The sequence below is a fragment of the Symsagittifera roscoffensis genome, chromosome 3, assembly GCF_963678635.1.
Source record: "Symsagittifera roscoffensis chromosome 3, txSymRosc1.1, whole genome shotgun sequence".
NCBI lineage: Eukaryota > Metazoa > Xenacoelomorpha > Acoela > Convolutidae > Symsagittifera > Symsagittifera roscoffensis.
Window position 1 is genome coordinate 80996989 of NC_087064.1, and position 18986 is coordinate 81015974.

The following is an 18986-nucleotide window of genomic DNA, read 5'->3' on the forward strand; positions in this document are numbered from 1 at the left end:
AAAACTGACCTTAAAGAGCTCAAAAAGCTCGGATTCATTTACAATTGACTTGATACCCGCGAGGAATAACAAAATGCTACTCACAAGAACTATCACAACGAAAAGGTTAACTTACGCGTCGTATGGGTTGAGTCTGAAATAAACAAAATAATGTATTAGAAAGAGTATGAGAAATTAATAAACAATATATATGAAATTAGTTTCTTTGGAACGGGTTTTGCCACCAACAGTAGTAGGACAAATTTTGATCTTGAACGAGCAAGACTTACCCGGACAAGAAGCTAAAACACAACAAAAAAGTTACAATTGACTACAATTAGGAGATAATCAAACAGTAGACAAAGGGCTAATTTATGCAAAGCGTTTAACATTTACAGCTAACACCTTCTTCTTGCGTAAAAGTACTTGAACAAAAACTACTATATGGAGAACAAGATTTTCATTTTAAATTTCAGTAACAGTGGAAGATTATTGAATTAGCTGCTTAAAAGTCTCTATTTACCATCCGAGTTTTACAAAAAGACAAGAGCATCTTAAGTTAATTAAATGTGTTTGAATTAAAGATCATTGTATATCATGGTATAGTAGTGACCTGACGAGGAAAGCGTGTATGTTTTTGTCCACTGTGACTAGTTGGGCTCCGAATGCCTCGCAGTACATGCTGGCCCTGGTGTGGGTGAGTCTGAGCTGGTCAGAGAAGAACACACAGTCCCCCTCGACCTCGTCATTCACTGGCTTCCAGTTCAGGGGACACTTGCGCACATAGGTAGCTGCAAGCAAACCACAAACAGTTAACGAAGAAACCCCATTGAAGCCATCAAAATCTCACTCCATTTAAGCCATGTAAATTTTACTGCTCTAATTAAGTACAAAAGTCAAGTACACTTTTATTGGGGCTATTAATTCTTGAAGACAGCACAGAATGAACCACAAAGCTTGGAAAACAACATTCTCGAGGTATACTTTCCATAAGCGACATTTAAAAGTTGAAATTCGTTTAGAAATTAAGTTTCATAATCGCGTAGCGACTAAATCACTCACGAGTCTGGCAGATATAGCAATGCTTATCGGCACAGGATCCCAAGTCGACGTTGCTGGATCCGGTCATAGCCATGCACCTTCGATCCAGTCTATTGCTGGTCGCGTTCGAGATCCTAAAACTGGAAGATCCAGAAGTCGCATCCAGTCTGTTAGTTCCAACCAAGTCGCTCAAGCCGGTCCAGTGAACAGAAGCACTTGAAGCCTCCAAAACCTCTGCTAGAGATGTGTAGAATGTCTCGACGTTGACGTCAGATGGTTTTTCGACCAGCCACCCGCCGCCAGCGATACAATCCAGTTGGGAATCGCAGAATGATTTCTTTTCGTCGCATTTGAGAGTGAGACAATAGTCGACATCTCCAATTGTGACATTGAATTTCCCTTCCCCAAAACACGGGCGAGGCTCTGAAATGTATGAAAATCTGAGGGCGTTCAATCATCTTAAAGGTGAGCTCTGAAGTTGACTTCACATGTAAAATATCGATCAGAAAGTAAGTTCAACTCGCTCAAAAAAACCAGAACATTTTCCATAAAGCGAAACCTCGCCAAAAGCAGATACCGGATAATCAGTGCCCAGGGACAATCCATCGAAGATTGGAAAAGAGTAATGAACGCAAGTAAACATAATAGAATCACTGACTTTCTTGAAAAAATCTCAAGTTTCGAATTTTAAAGAAAAAATTAGATACCCTTTAAGCTCTTTGAACTTCTAGAACAATTTATGACTGGCGCTTTTTTGATAACATGAACCCAACTTGAGAAAACTGGATCAATAGAGAAGTTTTTATTCCGCTCGAAATCTAAAAATTAAATTCCACTTTCGAAGCTAGAAATTCTTCACGTTTTTTCGCGCCATTTCCACGTTCGTATTTGGAGAGTGCTTTTTACCTCCATTTCAGCAGATGCATTTCAATTGAACTCAAAAAGAGCATTATAACTAAGTGCGGATCTTGTTAACTATTTCCCCCTATGCATGTATTATTTTTGAAAACCATTTCTGTATAAAATATGCATTTCAAAAATGTCAACAATTAAGAGGGTTTTCATTTTCGCGCGTTTGTTTTTGTATTACTCGCTATTTATATAATACCCACGTAAAAAATTTTAGATATATTATTTTTTGTGAAAATTGTTTTAAGCTATTGAAAATGTCGCCGCCCAAGTTGAATTTCTGAAAATCGAAATAGGGGGGGGGGGGGGGGGAATAAATAACAAGATCCCTAATGCATTCATAAATGCATCAATATGTATGAATGCACATCTGTTGTTATTAGAGACTTTTCTTGAAAAAAAAAACTAACAAAATCAGCAAGACCTATACATAAGTCTTCACGATTTTTTTTTGTTTAAACTGGGTACTGTTTAAGAGTATACTCTTAAACAGTTAAACAAAAAAAATTAACTCAACATACCCGGTTCACAAGTGAAGTCCAGAAGATCTTTCGCATCAGGTTGATACACTTCCATGTAGTTCTCTTTACACTCACACGTGATAGTCTCTCTCATGGTGCTGTTTATGTTCACGCACACGGACTTGTCCGGACATGTTCCCTCGAAGACGCCCTCCAGCGACTCACAGGCGAAGCTCTTCTTCCATCTTCGGTACTTGATGGCGTGGGAGCGATCTCCACATTGGAAATGACCCCACTTGGCTTTAGTCAGTGTCTCGTCTTCCGATTTCAAATAGGGCTCCTCGACTTCTTCCTAAAATAGTCAATAGCTTAAAAATTATAGTTAATGGGGTAAAATGGGTTCACATGGAGAAACTTCAACTCATTGGCACAATCATCATTGATTTGATTATTGTGCCTAAGATCGGTTTTGTTCATTCATCGCTGTTTTGTTCACAATTTCTTGGTTTGCTTAAACTTGAGCAACCTCATTAACACAGAGGCGAATCGCAGGCAATGCAGAAACTTATTGAAGATTTTAAAAAGAATCAGAACTCTTTTGACAACAATTAGTTTTCAAAATCCAGCAAGAAAAAATTCGGAATGAAAAACTCTTCTGAAAATCCTTACAAAGAAACTGAGAAATAATCAGGAAAAAAGCAAAAAAAGAATTGCAAATTCCCAAAAGAAAACATTCAAAAAGTTTTAACACAGAGGCAAAGCAGAGCTTCGAACCACTTGCGCTAGAAAAATGAATGACCCTTTCTACTTGCAGACGAACCAACAAATCGAGCAAAAAACTTCAAATAATTTTTTCCCAAAAAAGTGCAAAATCTTGGAACCGAAAAAACTGCACCTTCAAAACTTTTTAAGAGAGGCCAATCATTGCGCTACATTTGATAAAACCCATAGATAGCATGATAAACTAACCGACAAAATAAAGATTCAAACGAGAATGCCAAAAAACTCAAGAAAAAACTTAAAATTTTAAACAATGAAATTCAGAAAACACTTTCTATTTTTCATGACTTGCCTATAATGATAAAAGTAAAAGCGGGGAATTTGTTTCAGTTTCTATTCTCCAGATAATGATAAACAACATTATCACAAAACGTGAAAAATATTTCGCAAAAGTAGAGCCGAAGACTTAATTGAGTAATAATGAAAAGTCGAAACAATAAATGATCTTAAAAAAAACGAGGCGCCGAATTGTAGATTTCAAACTCTATTTCACAGACACTGTGCCTAAAATTAGACTAGTCATTCAAGATGGCTACGACTAAAATGGGAACAAGCTTGCGGCCACAAGGCTAAAACCTATTTACCCGAGTCAAGTCAGCAAAAACAATTCGTGGCAAAAATTATTGAGAACCAATTAGCAATCTTTATATCCACCGTTGATCATGAATGCTGCTACACTGTTGCAACTTGAATTGTCGTTGCAGCAACAGTATCTTCAGCTTTGACAGTGTTAAAACATGATCAACCAGAGAACGAATAAAATAATGAAAAAAAATGGACCTAGTAGCCATTAATTCAGTCATTAATTGCTTTTGTATCATTTCCAGTAAACCTAAAAGTCGAAATTTCTCCAGCAAATATATAAAAAACTCTTGGACAAAAACCGTAGAACTTTATTTCACAAAATACTCGGTTAAAAGCATAAAACACAGCAAACAGACAGTCCAAAAATACAGTAAATTAAATATAATTACGTTCTCAAATATAATTACATTACGAGTTTCAAAAAAGTTGAACAATCAAACATTTTTCGGTTTTTGAATTAAGAAGACATTTTAAACAACAATGAAATTTTAGAAATTCAAAAGAAATTTTTTATAAAAGTAACTTAATTAGAGAAAATTAGGCCGAAAAAAAAAATTTCTTATTTAACAAGGGACTCTGAAAATTGAATTCCATTTTTGAAATAAAAAAATACTTTTTGCATCCTTTGCAATTTTTTGGAAAGCGTAATAATTCTACCAATTAGCAAATAAATTTGGATTGAACTGAAAAAAAAAACTTGAGCGTGAGCAACTAATAACCTTTTTTTCCGAACAAAACAAAACAAAAACAAGAGCAAACACAGTATTGAAGCTGCACCTCGCAAACACAACCAAGAAAGCGGCAAAATAGCTCTGAAAAAGTAAAATTAAGGTAAAATTAAGAAAAAAGCAAACGTTAAAATAAGTCTTGAAAGATAAAACTTTTGCTATATTCGGGAACTGAACCTCCGAACTGGAGATAAGGAGTCTCACGTATTAGAATCTGCGCCACGATTGCTTGACAACTTCACATCCTCGCATCTGCGCCACGATCGCGTGATGACAAAGACTAGCTACCAATAAAGCAGCTACAGTTGCTAAACAATTGCCAAAGCTAGGCAGCAAACGTATACGACCAGATTAAAAAAAAATTATTTCGAAATTCCGGATTTAAATTTCCGACCCGTCAAATAGGCGTTTCAAGTTTTCGTAGCTGTACCACAGTCTCTTGTACGTCAATTAGTCGCACAGCTAAGGTTGGAGATACCTGTTCGATATTTTATGAATATATTGTAAAGATGCGAAGGTGAAGCGTAATGAGTGATGATGACAGCGCGATAAAGTGTGAAAAAATAAATCTGGATATTTTACAATAAGACCGTACAACGCTCCATATCTAAAAAAAATGGGTAAAAGAAAGGCTGGCGAAAGTCGAAACTGAACTTGAGAGCTAATACGACCTGCCTTGGAGCTACAAAGCTGCCAGCATGACAGTGCGGTTCACATTAACGTGATATTTTTAAAAAGCACATCTTACTTAAATGAGTCGCAAAATTCAGTTTAAAAAAATGATACAATTTAGTTGCGCGCAAGGTTGTAGCCCCATGCCCATGACTTACTTCAAAATAGAGATCGATTAACCCCTGAACGGTGTTATAAAATTTATTATGCTTTGGTACACACTGCCTAGCTTGCTTTGCACATGAAAGACCAAGAAAGAACAAGAAAGAGCAAATTTTCATGCCATAATTTATTACAACGTTGAAGCATGATTGCACGCAAACGCGCCAGACAAGACAATCCGTTTGAAAGAAAAAATACAAAAAATAATCTAAGAGTCAAAAAGCGGACTTTTCTCCAATCCATAGCGGTTTCATTACCAATATAATGAGTAACAACCTGAGCACAGAAGATCCACAGAACCTGTTTTTCCAATTAAATCCTTGAAAAGTGAAAAAATTCACTAAAACAGTCAAAATAACGAAAACTCAAAAATTGGCCATCCAAGGCTGTAATTTTTTTCTACAAAGATAAATGTTTAGCTGCTTATGCAGAGAAGATTTGCACAAACCGTTTTTTTTTCAATTGAAACCTTAATTTCATTTGGCAAGGTAGTTCTAAAGAGAAGTTTCACAAAAACGGTCAAAAAGTCAAAAAATGGTCTTTTCTCAAGGCAATAACTGATTTTATACAAAAAATTTTCACGAGCTATTTTTTCAAATTGAATTAGTATTCTCAGATTGGGCAAAACTAATTTGTCACCAGAACACGAGCAACGAGAACACGAGCAACGAGAACACGAGCAAACAAAAAAGCTACCAAAAAAAACCCAAAGAAAAAAAATTTGATTGCAAGTTTGGAAGAGCTCTGCAATATCACAAGAACGCGTAATAGAGAATGTCGCGATTTAATACCAAAATCAAGACACAGAGGTGAAGCTGCGATTCGCAAACACTAGCGAGAACATGACAAAAATAGCCCTATAAAGAGCAATAAGAAAAGGTATAAATAAGCCTCGAATCAGTAAAAAAAATTCGGCTATGTATCGGATTCGAATCAACCTAGAGCTTTTGAATCTCATGCACTATCCACTCAGCCACGGACGCTTAATTGATGACAAACGCTAGCCACAAATAAAGTAGAGAACAGATGCTATGCAATTTCCAATGCTTAAGTGAATTGCCATACAAGTGAACACTTTCAATGAACACTTTTATTTGCAAAGAGGGTTCGAAATAATAGACTAACGCTCGCAAGCTGGCTAGTGTAATTACGCTGTAATAGCAACCTGTAGTTCAATATGAAATCTCCAGACATTGAGCATGTCGGCACTTGTGAATTGTTTAGTGATTCTACCAGACAGATTTATAACCCAAGAAAAGTCTGTTACGATTTAAGAACACTTATTGATCGCAAGCGTTATAGTAAAAACACTCAACTTTAAGCAATTTTTGTTTGAAAAATTGTTCACTGAAAAAATTCTAGTTCTCAATTACAAGGCACTTTCTCTTGCTACAGACAGGAAAAAGAAGCACTAAAAAGAAAAATAAGAGGTCAGAAATTAAAGAGAAGCCGACCTTGTCGTCGAGGCATTCGCACATGTCATCGATGCACCCGTTGTCTTTTGTCTTGTAGATGTTGCACTGTTTGTTCATCTCCGCCCACTGACTGTCGCAGAAGGCCAGCATGTCTATGGTGGTCGTGCACTGCAGCTGCTTAACTGAAATAGATCGGCCGCAATGGAGCAAACATCGGTAATTGATAATGTATAAAACCCCCAATGATGTATAAAACCTCCGGCAAAAATTCTTACCAATGAAAAGGTTAAACCTCCGTTTAAAAATTGATTTTTTTCTTAATTCAGAACAAAAACTATGCCAAGAGCGGCCTTGGCCGAATGGGTAACACGCGCTGCCGTCAACACATCGGTAACAGTGAGAGAGGTCCCAGTGTCATCCGCCACCTCGAGGTGGGACCGGGTTTGGCAAAATGGATGAGATCGATCTCCCCCACGAAAGCAAGGCCCAAGAAAGTAAACCAGGAGTAGGGCAGTGTGAAACCCTGTAAATGAACATCAGGTACTCGTTTCTACTAACTAGAGCCAGTCGTTCTCGTTCTGCACTCCGACATATTCTTGAACTGGTTTGCGTTCCCACCCACTCCTCGGTAGTCGAACGGCTTACAAGACTGGCTGTCCGAGTCATAGTAGAATCGCTGGAATTTGGGCAGCTCCGGCTCACAGCTCAGCATGTAGTCGGGTCCTTCTTTCTTTGGAAGCTGCATGATTTTTTCTATGAGAAAAAGACCAAACAATTCAATTACTTTTACAGAATCATCAGATGATAGCCTCAAATTGTTATCATGAAGCAATATCACATGGATTTTTCAAAAACTTGAATCACTACAAAAACTTGAATCACTGTAGAATTCCAAATTATTCCGCTAAAATGAATGTATGCACAAGCCTTTTTTATCGATCAAAAAATGTATATTATTTATCAAATCTCTTCTAATTTACGAAGTTAGTCAACTTACTCATGCACCAGTTTTCGCACTTGGCCTTGTCGATGAATCCATAATACTCTGCTGCATTGGACACCATGTAGAACTCACACAGTCCAGTGTCTGGATTGTAGAAGTAGCGAGAGGAGTCCTGGCCCAGACCCCTCGGCAGGAAGTCATCCGGAGCAGAGTTGGGGGGCCACACACATTGGTCTACAAAATACAGAAACATACAATGGAGTCCTATGATTGAGTTACTTTTTATCTTTTTTGAAAAACGGAACAACTCAAAAGTATGCACAAAAGATCTGAAATTCTTTCAGGCTTGAAACCTTCATGCAATTTTTTAACATATGTTAGGCAAAAAATCACCAGGCTAAAAATAATAAACACGTATTTTATTATGATTTGAAATCCCAGTTTCCGGTTCTGCTAGGCTAGTGAACTCTAATGATCTGGTCATATCGCAAATGAACACCACGTTTTTTCAAATTTTTTGGCAAAATTATTGACGATTCAAACTATCAAGTAGGAATATACTTACCAATGCATGTGGCTTTATCGTACTTGTGTCTGATGTAACCCTGGTGACAATAGCAGTATCCAGTTGTTTCGTCGCAAGAGTCGTTTGGGTCTACGCAGTCTTCGCTGTCCAAACAGCTGCCGTCAGCTGAAACGACAATCAAAATTTCTTGCAAGGACAAACTCTATTAAGAAATAACTTCAAAATCAAACCGCTTGAAGTCTTTCTCGGTTAAAAGCAAAATAAGACAGGGGAATTCTAGGTAAACTGTTAAGCTTAATCAATCAGGAAAACGAACACTAAAAGTTAGACAAATTCAAATAATTTCGGGATATAAATCTGGTGCAAATTTCACATATTTTAAGAGCAAACGTCAGAAACTCGTAGCTTCCCTTCCCCCAATATGCAAAATATGTTTCCTCTTCAAACAGTAGCGCCCGAGAAAATAGTGACAAACCGAGGCAGAGATTGTCTCCGGGAAGATCACAGTCGGGGTCTTGACACACCATGAGCCCCTCATAGCCGACGTCACATCTGCACGACCCCGCAGTCCCATTCTCCCCCATGACACACTGCGAATTAGCTGGACAGTCATCGCCGTCGAGACAACTGCCGTCGACTGGAAAAGAAACAACATTTAGTTGCCTATCTTTTATATACGTTATTAAATTTACAAAGGGTCTTTTCTGCAAATAATTTAGTTGCCTACAATTTATATACGTTATTGTTCCGACTTTCGATACGAAAGTAACGGAATATTTGTGCTCGGGGTGGGTTTTTTTTTCTTCAGACAAATTTCGACTTTTTAACTAGCCATTTTTGACGGAATTTTTTTTATGTCATTCAAAAGATATTGTTGTCCTGAGCTTAAATTTGAAAAGATATTTCACCTGTGATCATTTTTCGTAGAGTTATGAGGGTTTAAAGATTGCCATTTTGGTCATTTTGTGCAATTTGGGACAATTAACGCGCGATATCTTTCGCGCTATTAACGCGTAAGCGAGATTTAATCCGTCTTAGAAATCGTTCCAAATTGGTTGAAAGAAGCTTTTTGGCCATAATTGATTTGTTACAAGGAACGAAATCTCTCTTTTTGTACTTTATATGGCGTGTGGGGGGATGATTTTCATAAAAACTTCAAAATTTTAGAAAAAAAAAATTTCATTTTATTTTATTTCATTTAATTTTTTTATGCTATTACTGCTGCTCCATAAACCTTAAAAGGCAGTCGGAACATTCAGGGCTTCGCCCTGATACGAGCAGTCTTGTTAAATTTACAAATGGCCTTTTCTGTCAACAAATTATTGAAGCAATTTGAGGTGACCCAAAATACAAAAACGTGAGTCAACTGACATTAATTCCATATTAGCCAGCAAACACAATAAAACTAGAAAAGAATCAAAACAGAAAAGCAAAAGAAATTCAAAATTAAGAAATTGAAGAAATTTAAATTGTTTGAAACCATAAAAAATGGCGGAACGTTCTACATACGCCCACAAAGTGGCAAATTTTAGTCCAAAAGCCAGAAAAACTATAATTAAAATTGTAAACAAAAACAATGAAAGCTAATTTTACTTTTTTAACGCCTCCCAACGACTCGTGAATCAAATCTGATACGAAAAAAAATCCACAAACATCTTGAAGGAAGAAAATTAAAATATACTAATTTAAAATGACAACTAGACTAATATACGAAGAGTAAACAATTTTTGGAGTGCAAATAAAAAAGAATTTTGAGAGGCTTGATAATATTAACCAGACAATATTACTAAGTTAGAAACCAGACAAGTCGGCTGAAACAAAAATGACTTTATAAATAAAAATTATAATGACATATTAAAGTTCCGAACTAGAAGACCAACCCTCAAATTTTCAAAAGGCGCCACATCAATTTTTTTTTTAATTTTTAGGAAGAGAACGCCCATAAACAACGCAACCAATATAACTAAAAGTTCCAAAAAAAGCCTTTGGGGCACGTTTAATTGAAAATTTATTTAGGTCTTAGAGAATTATGACAGGTTAATGTCGTAATACAGTTTTCAGAGCTTGGTAAAATTTTAAGTCGACCTTACAAAACGTCATTGATATTCAAGACTTTTTTTTTCAAAAACCGCCCAGTTTAACACCACTTGCGAGAAAATAAAGTTTCAAATAGGTCACTTAATCCCATTCAAATAAGGTCAAATTTGTAAAAATTTCAAATTTTCGAAAGAATCATTCAAAAAATTCGAAACTGTTTGTACCCAATTTCTACAATTGCAATGCAACAAAGAGAAATGGCAAATCACATACCCAAAAAATTGAATATCAGACACCACGCTCATCTTAAAACTACATAACTTCACTGCAGTTCAGGGTTTGATGACTACCTGCTAATCAAAAACTTTGTTTTTCATTTTGTTTAAAGAGTTAATCATAATAGTATATATGAGTTTCACTGAAAAAAAGCAAAATAACCAAAACAAAATGTCTAAACCAAAACAAAACAGAGCAAATATTAACAAAATTGAAGAAAATCTCAGCCCCGCTTTCGATACAACACAAAGCTAGCGTGACAAATAGCCAAAAGAATATGACTGAAGCCATAAAGTTGAATTTTTTTGGATGTCGAAATAATACATCTACAAAAAATTCTCATGCTCGTCTCTAATTCTGTTCAATTTGAGGAAAATATGCCGTGAACCGCGGTCAACAGCATTAAATAAGCATTAGGCAAAATTTACCACTCGGCAACTAAGCCGAAAATACTTTCGTAGACGCCTGTTAAGCCCAAGAGAAAATTGCTGTTATAAATAACCTGAGCTACAAAGTTTCACAACTCACTACAAAAACACAACTATTTACCTCTTCAAACATCAAATTTAACAGAAGCCGACATCACTTAAGCGGAATAAATTTTTAAGATAAATCTGTGGACAAAGTTTTCAACGGGAAAACAGTCTTGTATACTGTTGCAATACCCTTATTTCAACCAAAAGAAAACTCGAAGTTTCATATTATTAAACTAAAACCATTGCTGACTATTTAACTAATCTGTTCAATAGATGTTTTAAACACGGAGGCGAAGCTGCTCTTCGCAAACACTTTCGAGAACCAAAAAGCAGCTCTATCAAGTGGAATAAGAAAAAAACAGAAATAAGCCTCGAATTAGCAAAAACTCGGCTACATGTAGGTTTCGAATCTGCGACCAACTGCAATCAAGAGATTTTAAGTCTCACGCACTATCCACTACACCACGCAAGCTTAACAACCAGCAAATACTAGTCACCAATAAAGCAGCTACATAAGCTAATAACTTGCCAATGCCATTCAGAAAAAGTGGCACCAAATACAAATAGACTCAATTTTGCATGTAAAAATTTGAAATATAACAAACTCGAGGCATCCACACTAACTTTGCATGTAACAAATCGCAAAGCATAGAACCACATTATGTACAAATTATGCATTTCAAAACATTACGAGATATATTGAGAAAATTTCGGGAATCGAGTTTTCATTTTTGTTATGTTGTGTTTGAAACAAATCACTTTTTTCGGTTCATTTGATAAATTAAAAACGCATCAACTGTGTTAACTTATTAGTACTCAGATGTCAAAGCACATGCTATCAAAAAGCTGTAAAGGTGCCCCAAAAGTGGCACCAATATTTGCGACTTAGATTGGAAAAAAAAGAAGGTTCGTACTAATACACTCGCTTCGCAAGTGTAAACAGATCTATTAGATAAAAATGCAATATAAAAAATTTTTGAATCTGTTTCAACTGCTAATTAAAACCTGTTAGATAATGATTCAAGTTCAAGATTTGCGTGCAAGTCCAGTTCTACAAAAATGAGCAAGTGCTTTTGGCGATCGAAAATTTAGGTATTACATTTAACTTATTCAAACCCCAAAACCTTCTTTTTATTCAAAACATCAATTGAAAAGCACTCACTCAGGCAGTAGTTGACGCCCTTGAGATCACAAGGCTGCCCGACTGGGCATATCATGAGGCCGGTGAATCCAGTGTCACAGACACAGCTGCCATTGTCACACACGGCATTGGAGGCACAGTCTGAACTGTCAAGGCACTCGCCCGCAGCTGCAACAGACAAAACGAACACATTTTAACTTACCGATTTCTAGTAATCAACATTAGAATCCCTCTTTTGCTGAAGGGTGAAATTGTACAGTAGGTTCATAAATTTCCTTGCTTGGGGTGAAGGGTTATGCAAAGAAGGGACAAATTGTACTATGAGGTGATTGCGAAACCGATCCCATATTAATCATTTTAATTTTAAAAAAAAAGAATGAAATAATTCAGACAAAGTATCATTATAATGCAGAATTCAAAAATAAAAGCATTCTTTCATCTGAAACTACAATAATTATTTCCCTTTTCGAACACCCAGTTACAACAATCAGTCGTTTTTTTCTTAATGGAAGTACAATTCCCAAGTTTTTGCCTATTTTAAACACTTTATAAGGCAGAAAGTTATACGCGAAATTAAAAATCAAGTAACTGCTCAAGAAGAATATAATACAGGAGCTGAATTGTTCATCACTTTTTGGAAACTACTTACGTAGACAGTACAGAGATCCCAGAGTGTCGCAATTACAACTGGGGTCATCTATGGCACACCCTTTGGCCTCGCAGATTGAGAGTTCGGTGGCGCCTTCCGGGCAGCCACACCTGCCGTCGGCAGAGCACACGGCACCACTACTCGCACAGTCCGAGTCAGCAAAACACTCTCCTGCGTGCTCTGTAATTGCACAGAAAACGACGAGTGACCTCGAAAGTATCTCGGCTTTTTTGTATTTTACTTTTATATGAAACTTTAAAAATTACAATTGAGTATAAAAAGAGGCACTTGACTGTAAAAATGTTCAAAGCCTGAACTAAACTTGCCAATTTTTCTACATTTTATCAATATTCAACATTTTATCAATTTAACTGTCAAAAATGAAATGCATGAACCAGAAAAGATCCAAGATCATAACAGTTGCAACTCATATATAGCGAAACTAGCAATTTTTCGTGATATCTGTATCAGAGTTAATTAATGAAAGTTATCCAACCTATAGTGACCCCAGCTGAAGATGGATTGGAATGGGTGTAGGAATCGGTTGATCCGCCGCCTTGCGGAGTCCCTGTCATGCCTAAATTTAACAGAATTTGCTTCTTCATTTTAAATTGCATTCGAGTTTAATTCAGTGGTAGTAACAATAAGGAAATTAGTTTTTTTTTCGAACTATTTTGGGCTGCGACAACATGCATCAAAAAAGTGCCCGTAATCATTGCTTGTGATACATTTCACTTATTGTCCGCTGTACACTACGGCGTGAGCGCTTCTACCCTAAAGTATCACTGTAAAAACACCAAAAAATTCTTATAATTTGATTTTTGGATATTTTAAATATTCCATTTGTAATATCGAGGATTGCATTGTCTAGTCATATTTTCCACATTTGCAATTTGAGAGTACATTTTCCGTATTCTACAGTTAGATAAGTATAAAATTATCAAGTTTTTTTTCAGACCACCAACGGTGAGGAGGAATTTTGGATTCAGCTCTTTTTTTTACCACGAAAATTGGATAATATCAGAGGCGGATTTAGGGGTGGGCGGACGCCCCCCCCCCCCAGCCCTCAGGGTTCAACCCCCTCAACAACCAAAGGGCTCCCCTTTGGTATTATTTTATGACATCCATTTTCGGCTAACCAACCCTAACATTTTCTAAATGCACCTTTGGCGCCAATCTATACCAATTTTGAGGGGGAGCGCGCGCCGAAGAAACGCGATTTTTCGGTCGAAATTTTCCAAAAAAAGCCTAAAAACGCCTTTTTTCAAAAATTTGCCTGCTTGCCTGCGGCGCAGAAAATTTGGCCAAATTAGGGTCTTTATAGTGGTTTAGGTTAGCTCAGAAAATTTTTTCGAAAATCCGCCCCCCCCCCCTTGAGAAATTCCTAGATCCGCGCCTGATTCAGAGTGAAGAGTACTCAAAATCAGTCCACAATTTTTGAAATTTAATTGCAGCTCAAATCATGACTAAAAATGATTATATATGACATATCACTCGGCATCATCTTGACAATCATTTGAGGTAAAGCACACAAAAAAAAACAAAGGCATGAGAAAGCGGATGCGAAGTGGATATCGTTCAATTTTGATATATCTTTTATTTTGGTCCCAATTAATCCATTAATCCTGATTTTTGCGATTTAATTGCCCGATCAAATTTTTTTTTAAAATCAATGAAAATTTTAATTGGAACATTTTTTCAAAACGATGAAAAATCAATGAAAACTTAATTTTAAAAAGTTTACTTCACTGAGGAGAATGTATTAATTACCTGCAGTGGAAACCGAATGAAATAGGGAAAGGGAGAGGGCGAAGGAGAACAGCATGAACAGATGTTCCTGCCGCCCTCCTATCCGACGAGGACGAGAATCGAAGAAGTTCATCTCCGATCGATCGCCAACCAATCAAAAATATATCTCAACTGATTTGTTATTTCAATTGCAAGTTGCTTTTAAATTACTGGAAATTTGAAATATTGGTTAGAATTTGTTGCCACAGTAACATGTGGAGTGTAGGAAATGTGGGAAGAAAATGGTAAAATGTTGCGAGGAAGTTTCACTTTTTGGCAGCGACTGGAAATTTCAAGCTGATGTCAAACTTCAGATGGACATGAAAACTAGATCGACGAAAAAATTATTAAAAATTCATCCGACATCAAATAATCTAATAAATATTTTATTTACATAGTAAATAAATGCCAGAAAAGAGCGAAATCAATTAAAATCAGTAATGGTCATACAATAATCAGATTACTAGCATCAGTGGTCATTTTGACAAGCTGAATTCGGGAAATTTGAGGAAATTTTACAGACTCAAAGAGGCAAATACCGCAACTTAAAGTCAATACAGAGTTCAAACAATGAACTTAATAAAAATCCTAGTTATGCAATTTATTTTAAAATTCAGATCAAAAAGTCATCATTTTGGGACAAAATCAAAACTACTCTGTAGCATTGCAACAAACACAGAAGGTCATGATCACATTTTTTATATTCATTTTCCATTCTGATTTGGTTTAGAAATGATTACGAGGGAACACTTAAATCTTAATAGGCTTTGAAAAACTAGTATTAAAACAATATATACAATGTATTCAGGCTGTAAAATAATCGCAAAGAGGGAACCTTTAAGTGGCGATGAGGTCGATTCCCGGAGGGGAAAGAGCGTCTGCCCCCTCCCATATCCAGTCACATCTCTGTATACAGTCAAACAAATTTGAGAGCGACTGATTCTCATCCACAATCCGCCGTTAATTCAAGAGGCAAAAAGACGCAATTTTTTAAAGATATCTTATCTGAGCTCAAATTACGACTGAAATGGATCCATAAAGGTTTTTTAATCAGTCTACTAAAAACATGTAGCATGGGGCCAGCCTGTGCCATAGTTAAATCCACTTGGGTTGGTCGGAAAAATATTTCAAGTATTTAAACACAGAGGCCAAACTGCGCTTCGCACCACTTGCGATACAGTAAGTATAAGATCGAAACAGCATGACGCTCAAGAACTAGCAAAGAAGACTTCGAACAAATTCATCGTTGAATAAAAACTAGAAAAATGAAATCAAAAGTTTTAAAATTGAATTTTTTTTTATTGTTAACAATTATTAAATTTTTTAGAGGTCCAAATGGGGTTGATTTGAGTATTCAAAAGTTTGGGCCCGGAGTTTTATCGCTCAGATTGGGTCAGAGTCATATCTCAAGCGTTAATAAAGCCAAAAATACCGAAGCAAAAACCGTTCAAGTCGAAAAAATCCATAACGATTAGAAACTAATTTAAAAATTTTCAAGTCAGCTTTCCCCTCAAAACTTACACACGTACCCAAAAATTTGTTTGCTCATCAAAACAGCGCAAATTGAGGCCACGAAGCTGATATGAAATGAGCTGAAACCTATTAAGCCGAAAAAGGGGGGTAATGAAATCTTAACAAATTGAGTTGGTAATATTACAACCAACATAACAAGCAAATTACAAATAGGAAGGATATTTTAAATGCTAACAAACTCAAAATAAGCATGGAGTATTTCCAACATAGAGGACCAGGAGATTAATGAGTCCAGGAGATGAGGCCTGTGAACAAATTTTTACGGGAAAAAGGTCCAGTACCCGATTGCAATACCCTTGTCGATCGAAAGGGTAATTACCATGGTTAGACTCATAATTTCTACTAACACAGGCCAAACGCGAGCAGACAACAATTGATCAACGGATCTGACTTTTTTCTCTCCAGAATTGTACCAGATAGTGATATCCGGTAAGTTTTTGATTCCAGCACGGATATCCGATAGGTTTTTATGCGGAATTAACAAAAATTTTTCGAAAAGGTGTGCTACTCGTACAACTCCGGTTCTAAATACAAATTTTTCTAGCAATCGAAAACTAGCGTTTACAAGTTTTTAAATGCCGAGCTAGGCAAGGAGCACAAAATATTCCGATCAAAAAGATTGAAGTAAAAGGATTGCAAAAAAAACTAAAATATTTCTTGTCTCATTTTTTTTAGTTAGAGCCATTGCATTATTACGAACAAATCTGCCAGACTAGAATCAAGAATAGCTAAATTAACTTTAAAATGATGCAAAATAACTCAACTGAGAGTAAAACATTTTATTATGCCAATCGTAATCGTCGCGTCACTCAGTCTGAACAACGGAAAAATCATAGAAAAGGCGTGCGGAAAAGTCTGAAAATTGGAAAATCAAAGGCATTTTCTTGCCAATGAGACAACTTTTTTGATTTTTATTGAAATCCGAATCACGGGTGATACTTCATTGAGCCCAGCAAAAAATTCAGGACAATCTGGTTAAAGCAAATAAACCCTGAAGAACTTAACAGCTTTTTCTCAGACTGAGCCAATCTTTAACAAGAAAATAATAACAAAATTCGACTAGAATTGTGCCCATAAAAACAAATCGCACTTTATTGTTCACAAACAGGATTCCAAATTCAATTCTAAAAATGGGTCAATATGTTTGACTTGTTTGATCAAAAAATACGCAGAAGCTACTGAATGGGTCAAATTCGTTCGAAACAGATCAAAATGAGTTGTGTAAATTATGAAAATTTTGTAAATATCGATCTGATGGTCTGGCAGCGAAAAACCCGGTTTAGAAATAAAAAAGGCCACTCTTCCTCCCGACCACTTTACGAAGTGAAGGAACAATGGATTAGCTGTTTTTTTTGCCCGATAGCAACTACCTCAGCGAAAGCTGTTTGTCATAAACATTAATCAATTGTACCAATCAATTTTTGTGTTTGTGTGACATTTGCACCACTTGCGATACAAAAATGAATGACAATGAGTAAAAACTAATCAGAAGACAAATGAAAAAATTTAAAAATTGCTTAAAAGCCAAAGATCATCAAACAGAAACACCAGCACCATTAGAAGCTTTACAAAGAGCTTTCAGACTGCTATAAAGAAGCCAAACCATTAAAAAAAATTCTTTGCAAGCACCAAACCGACAAAAATAAGGAGACAGACGAGTCTCAAGAAGCCGAAATTTTTCCATTTACAAAAAAAAAACAGCCCCGTATGGATAGAAACCACAACCCTGTGCCGTCTTAAGCATGTTTGTTACCTCTATGCCTGATGAGCTGGATGGTTGAATATGAATTTATAAAAAAGCAAGTACAAAGCGTAACAATTTCACGTGCGAATTCTGTAACCAAAATTGTTTCAGGCAAAGTTTTTAAAAGCCAAAATTTTTAAAATTACACTCTTTGCTGTCATACAATCAGAGAAAATGAAAACTACTGTTCCAAAAAATGTTTCACCGGAGTCGTGCATAATCAGTTCTTAATCAATCCTTGACATTTGACTATGAATTACTTAGTATTTATTAGCTGAGCTCCTAGCAAACATATGACAGATCTTGTTAACTACCCCCTCCCTCTTGTACCTAGATTGAGTTTGCCGCCCTTTTGCAATAATGGGGGGGGGGTATTTAAAAAGATCTCAAATGATTACAATACTACAATTTGATGTGTAGGAGCAAGCAAACATTTTTAACTCGCGCGTAATGGTAATTAGGAGCATAGTAGTACTTAACTGTTTTTGAAGTCTTCACAAAAATTAATGGAAACTACCTGTGCCCAAAAACAAATTTTAAATTTTTTTCATTTACCAGCAAAACTAATTAAATGTGAATTGTTGATTTGTCAGTAAGGATGCGCTCTAGAGTGCCAAGGTACATGATAGCCGTAAGAAAAAAAGTGTTTCAGATTATAGCAAATGAACCGCTTCGGGAAAAGTAAGCTTCTTTTCAATTTTTTAATGGATTTAACGGGGTTCGACAATGCAGGAGTACAAAATTGTCCAATAATGCCAAAAATTGATTGGTTTTTTTTCAAACTTAGAATTCGGTCACCGAATTCTTGGCAATTACACGTGAATACTGTGTTCTGTTTTGAAATAACATTGGACAATGGGGGGGGGGGAATCATTTACCAGACCGACCTTTTACCAAAAAAAAAAATTTAAACTTGGGTCTTTTTACCAGACTTGATAAACAAACTTTATTGACAGATGAAGGGACGCCGTTTAGTCTGGTTAGAGAACTATTCCACAAAACTTTGTTTGTTTTAACCAATTCCTTCTCAAATTTTCATTAGTTTTGACTTATTTTTAATGAACTATTGTTTTGTTTTCTGGTAAAAGGCTGGTCCCGTCAGAACCTAGCCCCAAAATTGAGAATAAAAAATGACAATTAC

General features: G+C 36.1%; 2 protein-coding genes across 4 annotated transcripts in view; both read right to left on the bottom strand.

The window, feature by feature from the left end:
- LOC134841143 (uncharacterized) overlaps window positions 1–276 on the bottom strand; it is a 112121-nt gene extending 111845 nt beyond the window's left edge. For all 3 annotated transcript variants that reach the window (XM_063856941.1, XM_063856939.1, XM_063856940.1), the window contains exons 1-2: window positions 270–276; window positions 116–133 (exon numbers count right to left, since the gene is read on the bottom strand). The gene's annotated coding sequence lies outside the window, so the exon portion shown is untranslated. The remainder of the gene's footprint in view (window positions 1–115; window positions 134–269) is intronic.
- Window positions 112–14788, bottom strand: LOC134841860 (uncharacterized). Its single transcript, XM_063857901.1, has 14 exons — window positions 14551–14788; window positions 13277–13357; window positions 12781–12960; window positions 12153–12299; window positions 8677–8838; window positions 8241–8366; window positions 7730–7909; window positions 7291–7485; window positions 6772–6914; window positions 2451–2742; window positions 1042–1443; window positions 593–770; window positions 270–281; window positions 112–133 (listed from the first exon to the last, which is right to left on the bottom strand). The coding sequence occupies exons 1-14, from the start codon at window positions 14660–14662 to the stop codon at window positions 112–114; spliced, it is 2232 nt and encodes a 743-aa protein (XP_063713971.1). The 5' UTR covers window positions 14663–14788.
- Between the last annotated feature and the right edge of the window lie 4198 nt (window positions 14789–18986).